This window comes from Gekko japonicus, unplaced genomic scaffold (genome assembly GCF_001447785.1).
Source record: "Gekko japonicus isolate JY-2015 unplaced genomic scaffold, Gekko_japonicus_V1.1 scaffold59, whole genome shotgun sequence".
Classification (NCBI taxonomy): domain Eukaryota; kingdom Metazoa; phylum Chordata; class Lepidosauria; order Squamata; family Gekkonidae; genus Gekko; species Gekko japonicus.
In genome coordinates this window covers 1,410,680-1,424,623 of record NW_015169174.1, presented here as the reverse complement: position 1 = coordinate 1,424,623, position 13,944 = coordinate 1,410,680, and the positions used below count along the sequence as shown (strand labels likewise).

Below are 13,944 nucleotides of genomic sequence, written 5' to 3'. Positions count from 1 at the left end.
TCAGTCAGCTACTGCATATGTTCTAACAACCCTTCACCTCTCCACTGAGGTAGGATTCTATGTGATTCTCTCATTTGCTAGATAACTTATTGCCAGGACCTTACTGCATATTCCCAAAGCTACCAATTACTGAGAGCAAATATTTCCATATGAGGGATCACCTTGACCCTCCTGCTTACTCTTGCAATTTTGGATGAATAACCTTGGCCATGCTACTGACCTCTCAGGACCATGTACAAGTCCCACTTAATTGTTTAGTAAGCATTAGGGCTACTGGAAGGTGTCAGCCAACTGGGGGGCGGGGTCAAACCTTCAGGGCACCTTAAGGAATCAGTCAGATGTCCAACAAACAAAAAAAGTATGCAACTCACCTGCTCCTCTGACAGCTGTGAGATGTGATTCACAGCAGCATAAGACTCTATCTTTGGATTGAAGTGGTTGATTATGGCTCTGAAACAAAGAGAACATGTATAATGTATGTGAAAAGTTAGAGACAAATCTTCCCCAGTAACAACATTGCATGGCAGCTCTTTTTTCCTCTGATGCAGCTATGCTAAAATCCTAGCTGTTTTTAATCTTATGACAAAGCCTCAAGCAAACAGGGTATGTTTACACGCAGCATCCATTCTACAAAGAAAAATGAACAATGTTTGACCACTGATGATCAGGTTATCATAGCATTTTACAGTATATTAAACTGGTCCCCGAAGCTCTCTCTAGAATTTATCTGGAACAAATTCTGCGATGGACTGAGAAAATACACACATACACAGATTTGCCCTGTGTGTGGACATTCCTGCCTCAAAAAGCCCATTCTATTTTTATCTTGCCTTATAGCCAAAAACTGCCTCTCAAAGTGGCTCATGGCAATTAAACTATAAGATGCAATATGCTGGTGGTTGGAGGGATTTTATATTTTTTAAGCTGGGTCCCAGAACAATGGGAGGTGTGTCTGGCAACCATCTCCCTTTCTTCTGACAGCCTCAGTTTCAGCCTCAGATAATCCCACAGTATGCTTCTGAAGCAAAACGTAGAGTTGTATTTCTCCTTGCAGCAATTTCTGCAAAGTGCACTAGGTTCAAGTATTCCTGTTACCTCTTGCTTATTAGCACTGTGAAGGTGGAGAGATCCTAAGCTGATTTCATTAAAGCCAAATCCTACAAAACAAAGTCACCAGCCTCTGGTGGAACCATTTCTTGAGAACTTCTCTGACTACCAGAACATCTCCAGCTCCAAGTTAATGCCAAATACCAGGAAAGAATTATTTAAATCAATCTGTTTCCCGGCTAGATTTTATCAGGACAGGTAAAAATGGAGAACACATCTGGTCACCCATTCTCTCCATGCACTCAGCCTATATGCCCAGGTGATTCTTCCTCTGACCAAATAAACAGCAAGCAAGACGACACTATGGTGGGCACTTTTGGCTCAACAGTTGTATCCATGTTGGATCGAATACCAGCAACTTTATTTGCAAAATGCTTAGCAAATAAGTCATAGTGGCTGACAAGTAGAGGAATATCAAGACGCCTACACCGTAAGATTTCAAGTAACTTCCCCTGTAACATGCTGGGTCCCAATATGGAGGTGTTATGATTCAGAGACTATGTTTAAGGAAATCAATTGAGGACAGAATGTAAATCTTCAGCTCACAGGGGGAAAAGTTTGTTTGTGACTGATCTGTAAAAATCTTCACATTCTGTAGCTTGAGAAACCACTTCCAACTGTGAATTTTTTCAAGATTGTTTTCTTTATGGAATATGAGATAACAGCTCTCAAGCTACTTTCATAATTACGGGGGAGGTCAATTGTATTACATGAAAACTGTGGAGAAATAAAACAGGACTGAAATCTCATATACAGGAAGTTTCATGTCCTCTCTCACAAGAGGCTATTATAGTTACTCCAAAGAAAATGTAATGTGAGATTGCTGAATGGTGTACCACGCCTTTTCCCCTCACTTAAAACTATTGTTGCAGTGTGATCTCTAAAAAGCATTTTTCTAGAGTTTCTAGTAGCCCTCTCCAAACTTCTTGCACAGTCAACATTTTGGGATGGTTCAGATATGCAGAATGGTAAGGTAACAGAGTTTTAAGATGAAGACTACAAATTCCAGCTCTGAATGTGCCTTTCCATAAAAACTGCATACAAATTAAAAATAGCATAGTAAAAAGAAATGTTCCATGTCTTCTCTACTTGGACAAGTTGAAGTGGGTTTAGGTTTTGGTGTAGTGGTTAAATGTGCGGACTCTAATCTGGGAGAACCAGGTTTGATTCCCAACTCCTCCACTTGCAGCTGCTGAATGACCTTGGGCAAGCCATAGTTCTGTCAGAGCTGTTCTCTCAAAGACCGTTCTGGAAAGAGAGTTCTTTCAGCCCCACCTACCTCACAGGGTGTCTGTTGTGGGGAGGGGAAGGGAAAGGAGTTTGTAAGCCGCCCTGAGACTCCTGAGACCCCTTTGGTGGGGTATAAATCCAATCTCTTCTCTTCTTATTATTTTCAACTCCAGAGTGAGGAGTGGCTAGACGGGACCTGGATTTGAGCTATACATTGCTCTGATGTACCCAAGAGGTACCATCTGACAGTTAGGCAAGAAGCTAGGGCTTTAAGAAAACTACAGAAAATCAGAGAAGTTGGTTGAACTAAAAATGACTATAAGGGGCAATTTTTGAAGGAACTTCTTACCTTGCAGATCAGAGCTAACAGTTCTTATACCCTTGATAGTTGTGTTAGCAAACACATGAACTGTGTCAGAAACTGAGATGGCCACACCAGAGATCCTGCTGGACTTGAATAGGGCTATCTCATCTTCTCTATCTGCCAGGGCCTTTGGTAAGTCTGGGGTTGTCTGTATTTGTGTGGCTCTATTCTTTTTCACTAATTGGTTAAAAAGTCTGGAGAAGAGGGTCACCATGCTTTTACCTCCCTGCCATGACAAATGCAACTATTGCCCCTTGGGGGGGGGGGGTTATGAGATTTGAGACTTTTCTTCAGGTTTCTAAGATATCTTGGAAGCCTTAACTAATGATCTGGGGAGAACATCCAACAAAACCAGGCATTTTTGGTTAGTTTCTCTTGCAACCTCCACTTGTCTTGATGCCTAGCTCTCCACTTTTTCCAAGGCTTCTGAATTTTGGGCATGATTAGTGCATAAGGATCTTGCATTGCTTAGGTATGATCCTTGGTAAAATTGACCTCTGTCCCCTTAAGATGTTCACAGACTGTAGTCTGGAAGGGTTCATGGTTGAGGCAGGGGAAAATGGTATTTACCCTGCCACCAGTTTCTTCTAAACTGTGCTAGGGGGCACTGGTGCACAAAATTTTAACAGGCAGTGTAATGATTACTGCTTTCGGCCCACAAGCCATTTCCCCCTCCATTGGACACAATGGGGGATGGGGGCACTTCCTTCTGGGGCCCATAGAATTGGACCCCCTGGTCCAATCTTTTTGAAACTTTGGGGGAAGGGGGTTGAGGAGAGGCACCAACAGTTATGCTATAATGGTCCCCATAGGCTACAATGGAGCCGGGGGGAAACAATTTTTTTGCACACCCTGATTATGCTTTTCAGTATGATTTGTAAGCTGCTTTGAGTCACAGGGGAAAGTGTGATATAAATATTTGAATAAATAAGTAGTTTGGGCAGGTTGATAACATTTAAACAACTTCCTGTTTGTTAGGTTAGGCAGGGTTCTGACAGTGATTGTTCCTCCTCTGTTATACTTGACCTGTAATGCTGGTTGTCATATTTCACTAAAAAACAAACAAAGAGGAATGCAAGAGGGCCACCCCATGCTGGTATGTTTTCTAAGGCACAGCCGCAGGGTGACAGTCCGAGGCCAGGTCTACCAATATAGTGGACTGGGGCAGGTGGACCTGTTCTTCAGAGAACAGGTCTACCAATATAGTGGAAAGGGGTGGGTGAAGTTTGACGATAATGTTTCCTATAACAAAGTCTAAATTATTCTTAAAATATAGTTTATATAATTTAAAAGAATTCATTCTGAGATTTTTACAAGGTTATGGAAGTAATCTTATAAAAAAACTAATTTACACTATAGTCAAATGTAGACTCACAACTTTAATGCTACTAGCTCTTTTCGCTCACAAGGTAAAATTTCTCCTCACAACACTGTGGAGCTTAGGGGGAACATAGCCTGCAACATACATGGTCTGCTCTGTCTCCCCTTGTTTTTCTGAGGCAGGGATTAGCAACCATTATTGCTTTTGGCTCCTGGGTCAGTGCTTGTGTTTTTTGTTTATTGCTTTTACAGCTTCCCTTTCTAAAACTTCTCTGCATTTTATGCTGCATTGCATGCCCTATTTCCTTGAGCAGTACACAGTTTCTCACCTATGAAAGCATGAGGTTTTGTGCTGCTGCTTGTGAGATGTTCCTTTTTTGGTCTCTTGTACCTCAGTGCTGTGAACTATATGGTCTAGGGTGAAAGGGATGACCCAAACAGTAGTAGGCCTGCCATTGTTCTCTTCCCACTTTCTCCAAGCGCTGTTCCCTCTTATACCAAGTAATGAGGAGACTGATCCAAAACCATCTACTCTTAATGCGGCTGATGGATTAATCTGTGTATTTTGTCAGCTGTCTGTTTGAATTTCGCATGATGTACATCATGCAAAATGCTGGCCTGGATGAATCACAAATGGGAATTAAGATTGCTGGGGAAAAGATCAACAATCTCAGATATGCAGACCATACCACTCTAATGGCAGAAAGTGAAGAGGACCTTAAGAGCCTCTTGCTCAGAGTAAAAGAGGAGAGCGCAAAAGTGGGCTTGAAGCCCAACATCAAAAAAACTAAGATTATGGCATCCGGCCCCATCACTCCTTGGCTAATAGAAGGGGAAGTTGTGGAAGTAGTGACAGACTTCACGTTCCTGGGATCCTAGATCACCGCAGACTGTGACAGAAGCCATGAAATTAAAAGACGCCTGCTCCTTGGGAGGAAAGTGATGGCAAACCTAAACAGCATGATAAAAAGTAGAGACATCACCCTGCCAACAAAAGTCCACATGGTCAAAGCAATGGTATTCCCAGTAGTCATGTATGGCTATGAGAGTTGGACTATAAGGAAGGCCGAGCGCCGAAGAATAGATTCTTTTGAACTATGGTGCTGGAGAAGACTCTTGAGAGTCCCTTGGACTGCCAGAAGATCAAATCAGTCAATCCTAAAAGAAATCAACCCTGACTGTTCCCTGGAAGGCCAGATAATGAAACTGAAGCTCAAATACTTTGGCCGCCAAATGAGAAAGGAGCACTCACTGGAGAAGACCCTGATGCTGGGAAAGATTGAAGGTCAAAGAAGACAGGGACGGCAAAGGATGAGATGGTTAGACAGTGTCATCGATGCAACGAACATGAAATTGAGCCAACTTCAGAGGACGGCAGAAGACAAGAGGGCCTGGTGGTCCATGGGGTCGCAAAGGGTCGGACTAGACTGTGCGACTGAGCAACAACAACAACAACTGACTGAATTGCTTGAATTGATGTTGGTTTTCACTAAAAAAAATCTTGTTGCAATCTTAATGACTGTTTATAAAATTATAATGTATATTAGAGTTTTTATTGTTATCGTGATTATTGTAATATTATAAAGCCCTGTGCGGTCTGAGACCAACATATCTGCAAAACCGTCTCTTCCCATATGTCCCTCGAAGAGCTTTATGCTCCACAGATCAAAACTTGCTGGTGGTCCCTGGCCAGAAGGAGATCCGCTTAGCCTCAACCAGAGTCAAAGCCTTTTTTGGCTCTGGATCCAGCCTGGTGGAACACTCTCCCCAGTGAGATCAGGGCCCTGCAGGACTTACTGCAATTCCACAGGGTCTGTAAAATGGAGATGTTCCGCCAGGCCTATACTGGCCTCCCCTACCAGGCTCTGTGTTATTTACCTGGCACTATTGTTGCTGCTTCTGCCACTTGCCCAGCATCTGGTTTTTTTAAAATCTATAGGCACGCATACTGAAAGTTTTTGGGAGCACCTGTCAACTTGTGTTTGATTGCCATCTTGAAATTTGTATTCGTCGACTTTAACATTGTTTAGATGATGTTTTAAATCATTTTTTTGTTTAATGTTGTAACCCACCCTGAGACCTGTGATGTAGGGAAGGTCAGGCTAGAAATTTAATTAAATAAATAAACTCTGATGTTGGGTTTTTTTGGTGTTAATTGCTAAGGTTGTGAGCTAATACAATAAAGCTTATGATTGATTGATCCTTCACTCCCCCACACATTGAACTCCCCCCACACACATTCCAGGGAATGGCAGTATTAACTGACACACTAGAACAAAACTAAACAATTTTGCAGCTCGTATGCTGACAGGATTCAAATAAATAGCTGGACCTCAGTAACATCCCAATTCTCTCCTATTGGGGAGAACCTATTCTAAGAAAGGAGGAGAAGAGAAATCTCTCTTCTATCCCTTGTTCCTGCTAAACAATCTAGTCCTGCCTGCAGCAGTAGGAGGCGCTTCATCTCAAAGTAAACTGCTCTCACCCACCAGCTGAGAACAGTGACTCTGGCGGACTTTACTTGCTTATGCAGCACTGGATTATAAAAATAATTAGTTTTGGAGGCGCTTACTTATAAACATTACTGATTTGGTACACGCTATGCACAGTGTGACCTTTTATTCCTGCTATGCAAGAGTAAAGAGAAGCAGATTTGGTATTCATGAGAAACTGCTGGGGGTACACTGTCATATACCTGTATAAGCAACCATGTTTTGAGGGAGAATATCCAAACTCACCCTGTCTAAATATCCATTTACCATATCACCTCTCTACAAGGGAATGGGACGTTTGCTGTGTATCATACACTTAGAAGTGTCCTTTAAAGGTTGTACATGTCAATAAAGGTTGTCTGTCTGTCTTTAAAGGTTGTTTTTTTTAAGATGCAAAGAGTTCAGCAGCAACTTTGGGGAGATCCCACAAGCTTGAGTTCCTCAAACAAGTTAGAAAAATAGGAGATTTAGAACAAATGATGAGACCAACCAACCTTCAAAGTGCTACTCAGACGAGCTACTTAAATGCACTATCGGTATTAGAAAAGCATCTTACTAACTGCCATGTGCAAATCCATGAACAACCATAACACAGACCTTCAGAAATGCAGCTAAAGAACAGAGACAGAAATGTATAGACAAGTGTTCCTTCTGGACAGAATGATCAATGAGGTATATACAGTGTGCACATCACGTGTCTTTACTAGAGATGATAAGAGAAATGCTGGCTAAAATGGTATACTTGAAGTACAGCATGAAATCTAGAGCGGAAATTGACCATGTAAGTTCCAAATTCTAATTTAAATATTTTCTAATCTTCACATTGGCAACAGAAAGTTTAAGCAAATAAAGTCAATATACACTAACGTCACGACTTAGAACCCAGAAGAAGAAGCCTGTATGTTAAAGAAGTTTATGATTTGTTAGCAACCTTACTCCTGACTAATCCATCTATCTTGTACTTTGTCCAGCGTCATGACATCTTCCTCATCGCACTGTACTCTTAACCAGGCATGCAGAGAACTTCAACATGAACATGATCACTAAGCAAAATTATCTTGATGGACCTTCCTTGCTTACACCAAAGTGAGTTCCTAATCTGATGAGTTTTAGTTGAAATTCACCTTGAACACCATGTGAGGTACCAGGTAGTGCTTTTTAAATATGTAACAAATAAGTTGCTGTTTGTGACTGCTTTTGCACTTGCAAAACTAAATTTTCTCAATTACTGGAGATGAGGCACATACCCTGGGGTTATGGTTGTATCAATAAACTGACCTGTCTAGCATGAAATCTGTTGCACTCCATCCTTTGTTTGCACCTGCACAGTAAGATGAAATCTTTAAATGATCCACATTGAATACACTGCCTGTTTTGTTTTCAACCTAACAGCCAATGGCACCTGTTCACAAAGTGATCACAAGAACTAATTGCGAGATTAGCTAGGTTAATGGGCAGATAACGAGGACACAGAAAGACATCTAAGTAGGAAGTCACAACTCAAAAATATAATCCTCCTTTTTACTATGTGTTTTTATTAATGAGAAGGGGCAGTGACAACAGGGGGTGGCAGCTGTGAGAAAGTAATAGTGCAAACATACATATCACAATACATTCCAAACATTTGGCTTCCTGATCCTGATAGGTGAGCTGGGCATGAGTCAAATTAGCGGGTGATTAAGTAACCTTGCACCTACCATCCACTTCTTTCTAATTTGTTACCTACTGCTCATACTTAAGGTACTTTTCTTGGCCCTGCCACTCAGCAGTGCCTTTACAGGGGAAGAAGGGTGGGATAAAATGTAATTTAAAGAATAATATGGTTTTATTTCCTGCACAGTTCTCTGCTTTTTACCCACTGCTTTCAGCTGACATCCCCCATCCCCCCCTTTGCTTGTTCTAGCCCTTTTAGTCAACTATTGTGTCTAATTGAAAAAGGTGAAGAAGCAGAGCAGGAGAAGTGCTCCTAAGGAAGTGGCCACTCTCCTCCGGCTTCTCATTCCTTCCTGCCAAAGACAAATCAAACAGAAAGGAGTACAAGAGTTTTACCTCAAGAAAAACCTGAAGGTAGGGTTTCATCACCACTACCACTTAGCAATTCTTTATAGGACATGCCATTTATAGACTTGTAAAGCGTTCCGTGCGCCTTGGTGTTTAGTCATGCCGGCCACATGACCATGGAAATGTCTTCGGACAGCGCTGGCTCTTCGGCTTTGAAACGGAGATGAGCACCGCAACCCTAGAGTCGGATTTGACTGGCTTTCGAGCAAGGGAACCTTTACCTTTTTAAACTAAGCAGGACTGTGAGGCAATACTCCCTCTAAAATGTGGAGCCTTGCGAGCAAAAATTCTACTTTGTGAGCTACTGGCATTAAAGTTGTGAGAGAGTGATTTGGCTACTGCATAAATTAGTTTGTTCTGGAGCCATCCTTCCTGAGCTCAGACAAAAGGGTGTGAGCTGGTGTCTAAAAAACTGTGAGCTAGCTCACACTAACTCAGCTTAGAGGGAACACTGCTGTGAGGACAGGTTTAGAAGCATGGCCATCTAATCCGGGTTAATGCAGGGCTCCATCCAATCCTCATAGTACTATTTAAGGTACATAACTATTCTACAGGTTTGAGTTAGAACCCTTTAAATTTTCAAAGAAAAGACCCTGCAAAATTAAAATGCTATTTATTAAAAAAAATTAAATTATGACACAGATATGGGAAAATAATGAAACCATACTAATCTAAGACAATAACTTGACAAGATATAAGATTTTCAAGCACAGTCACCAGCAGAAACACATGTCCATGAGGACAGTGGTCATACTTAGTTTCATTCAAGAAAAAAACAGCGTCACAGAATTAACTACCACGTAACACAGGAGATCTATAATATAATCTCCCAACAGTGAAATGCAGCAGTTAGAGACTGCCAATTTAACCAGAGCAGCAAGGGCGTAGACTTTCCAATTTCCCGGGGGGGGGGGGGCTTGGGGTGGGGGGCATTGCTATGCTAGGTCCTTAAAGGAACCGAGGCCCAGTGACATCATAGGGAAGAGCCAGTGACATCACAGGCCATTGTCACTATCTATGGAGGCGGAGCCATGTGGGATTTAGGTAGGGCTTATTGACTTTGATGCCAAATGATGCTTTTTAAACACTCTTAAATGACGCTTTTAAAACACTCTTAAATCCATATGAACTCCCTGTTCATATGATTTATCTATGGCATATGAACTCAAGGAAAATGAACTCAGGCAGCTTTCATACAGGAGTGTTCTAAATTTCCGGGGCCGTCCCTTTATTACCAAGCCTCAGCTATGGGTTGGATTAGGGATTGGTTACTGTTAGAAGATAAAAGACTGCTATATCTAGAGGGCCATAACCTACATATGGGGTGGCATGCCTACATATGGTATGATAAAGATAAAATCCATTCAAATTTCCATAATCATATAATCAGAGGAGCCCTAATAAAGATCTGGAGGAGAATTAAAGAAAGATTTTACCTAAAAATAACTATGTGGGTTTCACCTTTAGAGGCCTTCATAATGCCTACATTGATGTCAGACAATAAGAGAGTTACATATCAAACACTATTAAACAAGAATAAAGAGCTAAATTTGTTGGAGACACTACAAGCATTAAATATTAATCTCACTGGTTGGGATGTTTTTTTGTGTGGATGGAGGGGGCAGGGCTGGCGGAGGAGGGTCAATTTTGCAGCTGTGGCTGCAGGAAGAGGAGGAGGAGCTGGCAGCGTCCCTGCCCCTCACGCACAATGCATGCAAGCGCAGCGCACGGCTGGAGCTGGGGCAAGCTCCTTGCCTTCTGCCAGGCTGTGGCTACTGCTGCTCCTTAGCCAGGGCCCGGGGGCAAGAAGGTGTGGGGGCGCGAGGGAAGGGTTGCCCCCGGGGGGGGGGCTCAGTACCTTCGGGAGGGCGCGAAGTCCCCAGCCCCTGGGAAGATTATGCCTATGCAAAGCAGTCTCCCCCACATACACATACATCACTTCCCCAAACAAAATTCCTCCAAACTGCCCTCCCAAGATGCTGAGCCTGTATTTTCCCCTAGTGATAAAAACTACTGATGGGGAGAGTCAGATCAAGCATTACTGCTCCAGTCAAATTCAGGACCTCCTGGCACCTTCAGTTTTATTGTTTTTGTTTTTAGTTGAGAAAGCCAATCATAGATTTCCTGTGCCACATCAGGTTTGGCCTTTAGTAAATAAAATAAAGCCAAGTGACGCAAGCAAAACTAGCAACAAAAGCACTCACTCTGCCAAGAATCACCTTGTTCACATCTGATACTTGCCCCAGCTGGCTCTCATATTAGCAGTGTGCCTCTATGCAAACATCCCAGCTTGCATTCCCCCATAAAATCACAGGAATTGCATATTAGCACAGCACAAAAGCCCTGTGCTCCGGCAGGACTATGCTTGAAAACAGCATCTGCTAACCTTCTAATGCGATTCTCAGGTTAACCAACTGTATTTTTGCTCAGAGGCAAACTGGCTCACAGCAAACTATCCCAAAGCAGAAACATCACAATCCAGGTCTCTCCTCTACAACTGGAGTGCTCTGGATAGGTAGTCTAACTTATAAATTAACCAAAGCCAAGTCATTGGCTTGATAAATCACAGCCCCACACAAATCCGTTTTCCTAAACAGCTTGCAGTACTGCATGTTTCATATTATTGGAGTGAGGTTTACATGTGGCATTAACCTGCTGCCAACTCTGGCTTCCCACTAAGCATATGTATAATGGACAAACATGCATGCTCATCTGTCCTGCACTGCAGAATACATGCAATTTCCCTAACAGAACTAGTATTTATGTAGAAGACATGTCTGCAAAAAGCTGTCTTTGACGCTGCACTGATGAAGTAGCCATGCTAATTTACTGATAGCTGAACTCCATTATTACTTGATTAATTTGCTCTTGGACATAAAAAGGCCTGCCGAGAAACAGAAGGCAGACTTTTCATTACCACATACTCATTTGGCAGCCAGCAGCTGATGGCTTTTTTCTCTGGCATTTTCACACAGCGTCGTTTTCTAGTGCTTCTACTACTCTTATTGCTTCTCCTTTGTACAGATTCACTGCGTGCCCTAAACAATTTTGACTTTTAAAACTCTGACCGGTAAATATATTAATGAGACACACGTTGGAGCCCAAAATATATATTTTAGTATTCCAAAAGAAAGAAAGAAAACCCAGCTTGTTTACCTTGTTCTTCATTCCAAACCTAACCAGGAACCCTTAGCCCTGGATCATATCTGGTATTAGTAACTGGTTACAAGCATGGGCACTGTATAGGTTATAAGCTGGCATTACTTAATTTTGTACAAAGTCTTGATGATTAGCCTTCCTTTCCAAGCAGTTGGGCCAGATGAGCCATAGCTAAAGCTTTCCCACAGCACTTGCTGTGGCGAAAATGTACTCTAGATTTGTAGAACAGCAATTTTCTCTCACATATTTTCTTCAAAACCTGCTGCTCATACCCAAGCCAGAGATGAATTATAAGGATTTTTTAAACACACTACACCAGTACCAGGAGCGGGGGCTGTGAATTTGATAGGGGCAGCAGCACTGGGGGAAGGGTTCAACCCATTCTTCCCTGGGCTGTTTCCCAATTAAGCCCCCTTCTGTCGGAATTTTTCCCTCTGTGGAATTAACAGCAGCATTATGGGAAAAGGGAATGCTGGGGAGCAAGGAAATGGCACATGAGGAAAGAGTTTTCCCCACCCCTCCTAACACTACTATTTCAATCAAGGTTACAATCCTCAACGTTGCTCTGAGGTACATAACTACAGGAAATTCTAGTCACAGATCCCCCATGTTATGTCTACTTCAGCCCTCAGGAGCAAAGTTACTAGTTCGTCAATGAATGGAAAATGCAAACCTTTAACTTGCCTGGCTTTGAACCAACTAGGGACGGGCATACCACCCAAAAAAAAACCCCACGGTTCTGTTTGGGGCAGCCTCCAAATCGAACCCCGAACTGACCCAAAAGGGCCCCACTCGAACTGAGTCAGTCTGGCAAGTTCAGTTCCCCCTTTCTCCCAGCCATAGTAAGCCATTGGTGGGAGAAAGGACACGGGGACTGTCCTGGAAGGGACTTCCCTTCTACATTTCTCCCGGCCATGTCTTGCCAAAGCCAGAAGAAGGGGGGGGGAATACCCAGGAAAGGTTAAATGGCTGGCAGCCATTTAATCTGTCTGTTTCCATCCCCCCTGCTTTGATGGAGGAAGCAAAACCAAGGGGTTTAATGGTTCACAGCCATTTAAACCCAATAACTGAGCAGGTCCACTGTTCGGTTTTAAATGGATGCAGTTTTGCTTCCCCACCTTCAAAGCAAGACTAAGCAAAACCAAAGGGTTAAATGGCGGCTCAGCTGTCAGGTTTAAATGGCTGGCCCTGAACAGACAAACTGAACCAGCAACAAGTCCAGTAAATGTTCGGGGAAGGCAAGTTTGGGCCGAATTTTGGTTCTTGAACCGGTTCATGCCCATCCCTAGAACTAACTGATTCAAATTTTTTGGTCACATTTACATGGTAAACCCTCAATGAAAGTGACATTTTAAGGATCCTGAAGGAAAGGGAAAAGTTTCTCTTAAGATGGAGTCAAAACCTAATACTTTGATCACTATGGCGTCACATTTAATGTACATGTATATGGGAAAGTGTCAGGGAACTCAACAAGGTCAAATTTGACTTCAAAAAAGTAAATTTCTCTAAGATGAGAAATATAGTAAAAAAGAAGTTGAAAAGAACAGTCAAGAGGGTTAAATCTCTTGAAAATACTTGGGGGTTACTCAAAACCTCAGTTCTAGAGGCTCAGTTAGGATGTACAGCACAGGTCAGGAAAGGAAGTACAAAGTCTACGAGGTCACCAACACAGCTAACTAAAGCAGGGTGAGGGAAGCTACTAGAGTAAAAAAGGCTTCCTTCAGAAACTGGAAGGCTTACCCAAACAAGCCAACAAAAACATGCACAAAATATATGCAAGCAGACAATTAGGGATACAAAAAAGACTGTGAGGAATGTATCTCTAAAAGCATAGAGACCAACAATATAGAATTCTTTAAATACTTTAGGAGCCGGAAACTGGCTAGGGAAGCATTTGGACCATTGGATGACAATAGAATTAAAGGAGTACTAAAGGAGGATAAGTGCTGAGAAGTTAAATGAATTCTCAACTATCTTCACTGCTGAAAATACAAGACAAGCATCCGTTCCTGAATGGATGTTTTCAGGAGGGGTGAATGTGGAGTGTAGACAAATAGTGGCGACAAGGGAGGAAGTTTTAGAACTTATAGGCAAATTGCAAACTAACAAATCACCGGACAAGATGGTATCCCTCCTAGCGCTCTTAAAAAATTCAAATGTGAAATTGCTGATCTTCTAACTAAGATATGCAACATGTCCCTAATATAGGAT

At 42.3% G+C, this 13,944-nt stretch overlaps 1 protein-coding gene across 2 annotated transcripts in view; it reads right to left on the bottom strand.

The window, feature by feature from the left end:
* Nucleotides 1–13,944, bottom strand: part of LOC107114425 (chromosome unknown open reading frame, human C10orf76) — a 216,368-nt gene that overhangs the window by 38,472 nt on the left and 163,952 nt on the right. For both annotated transcript variants that reach the window (XM_015415899.1, XM_015415900.1), the window contains one exon: nucleotides 372–450. In XM_015415899.1, the coding sequence (XP_015271385.1) occupies nucleotides 372–450 (79 nt within the window). The remainder of the gene's footprint in view (nucleotides 1–371; nucleotides 451–13,944) is intronic.